General features: G+C 44.4%; 1 protein-coding gene across 3 annotated transcripts in view; it reads left to right on the top strand.

Moving 5' to 3' along the window:
• Positions 1-353, top strand: part of LOC122264483 (spermatogenesis-associated protein 20) — a 55,407-nt gene extending 55,054 nt beyond the window's left edge. For all 3 annotated transcript variants that reach the window (XM_086533598.1, XM_043033401.2, XM_043033400.2), the window contains exon 14: positions 1-353. This exon is cut by the window's left edge and continues 69 nt beyond it. In XM_086533598.1, coding sequence (XP_086389724.1) covers positions 1-204 — 204 coding nt within the window. In that variant the 3' untranslated portion in view covers positions 205-353.
• The last annotated feature ends 911 nt before the right edge of the window (positions 354-1,264 follow it).

Genomic DNA, 1,264 nt, shown 5'->3' with positions numbered 1-1,264 from the left:
ATTCCAAGCCGAGTCATCATGCTTGCAGATGAGAACCATGAGTCATTGCTTTATAATCGTCACTCTTCCCTAAGGCACTACCACCCCAAAAAGCCAAATGAAACTATTGCCCACGTTTGCCAAAATTTTAGGTGCTCATTGCCTGTCAACAACCCAGAGCAGCTGGAAGAAACACTTAATAATCCAAGCTTTGTGGGAGAATAACATGTTTAATCAGCATCAAGGAGTGGCAATAATAGAATTAATCACTTGAAATTAATTAAACACTACTCACGCAGGACAGCACAACACATGCACACAACTATGCGCATGTACACTAAAATTAAAATCACACACAGACAAACAAACAAACACACACACACACACACACACACACACACACACACACACACACACACACACACACACACACACACACACACACACCACACACACACCACACACACACCACACACACACACACAACACACACACACAACACCCACACACACACACACACACACACACACACACACACACACACACACACACACACACACACACACACACACACACACACACACACACACACACACACACACACACACACACCACACCACACACACACAACACACACACACACACACACCACACACACACACACACACACACACACACACACACACACACACACACACACACACACACACACACACACCACACACACACACACACACACACACACCACACACACACAACACACACACACACACACACACACACACACACACACACACACACACACACACACACACACACACACACACACCACACACACACACCAACACACCACACACACACACCCACACACACACACACCCACACGACGACACACACACACACACACCACACACACACACACAACACACAACACACACACACACACACACACACACACACACACACACACACACACACACACACACACACACACACACACACACACACACACACACACACACACACACACACACACACACACACACACACACACACACACACACACACACACACACACACACACACACACACTCACACTCACACTCACTCTTATATATGCAATTCAAAAGGCATAACATAGATCTAGGGTCCTTTGGTTCCATATAGTATTGAAATATAATTTCCTTGAAATTATTGATTGTTACCTCTGTATTGTTGTATATTTTCCATTGTCATTATTTTTGTTATCCATAGATTATAAATATTTTTTTGTGTGGTGTCCAAA

The sequence above is a fragment of the Penaeus japonicus genome, unplaced genomic scaffold (genome assembly GCF_977035675.1).
Source record: "Penaeus japonicus unplaced genomic scaffold, GWHDUDI00000001_assembly GWHDUDI00000039, whole genome shotgun sequence".
Lineage (NCBI taxonomy): Eukaryota > Metazoa > Arthropoda > Malacostraca > Decapoda > Penaeidae > Penaeus > Penaeus japonicus.
This window is presented reverse-complemented; position numbering and strand designations above follow the sequence as displayed.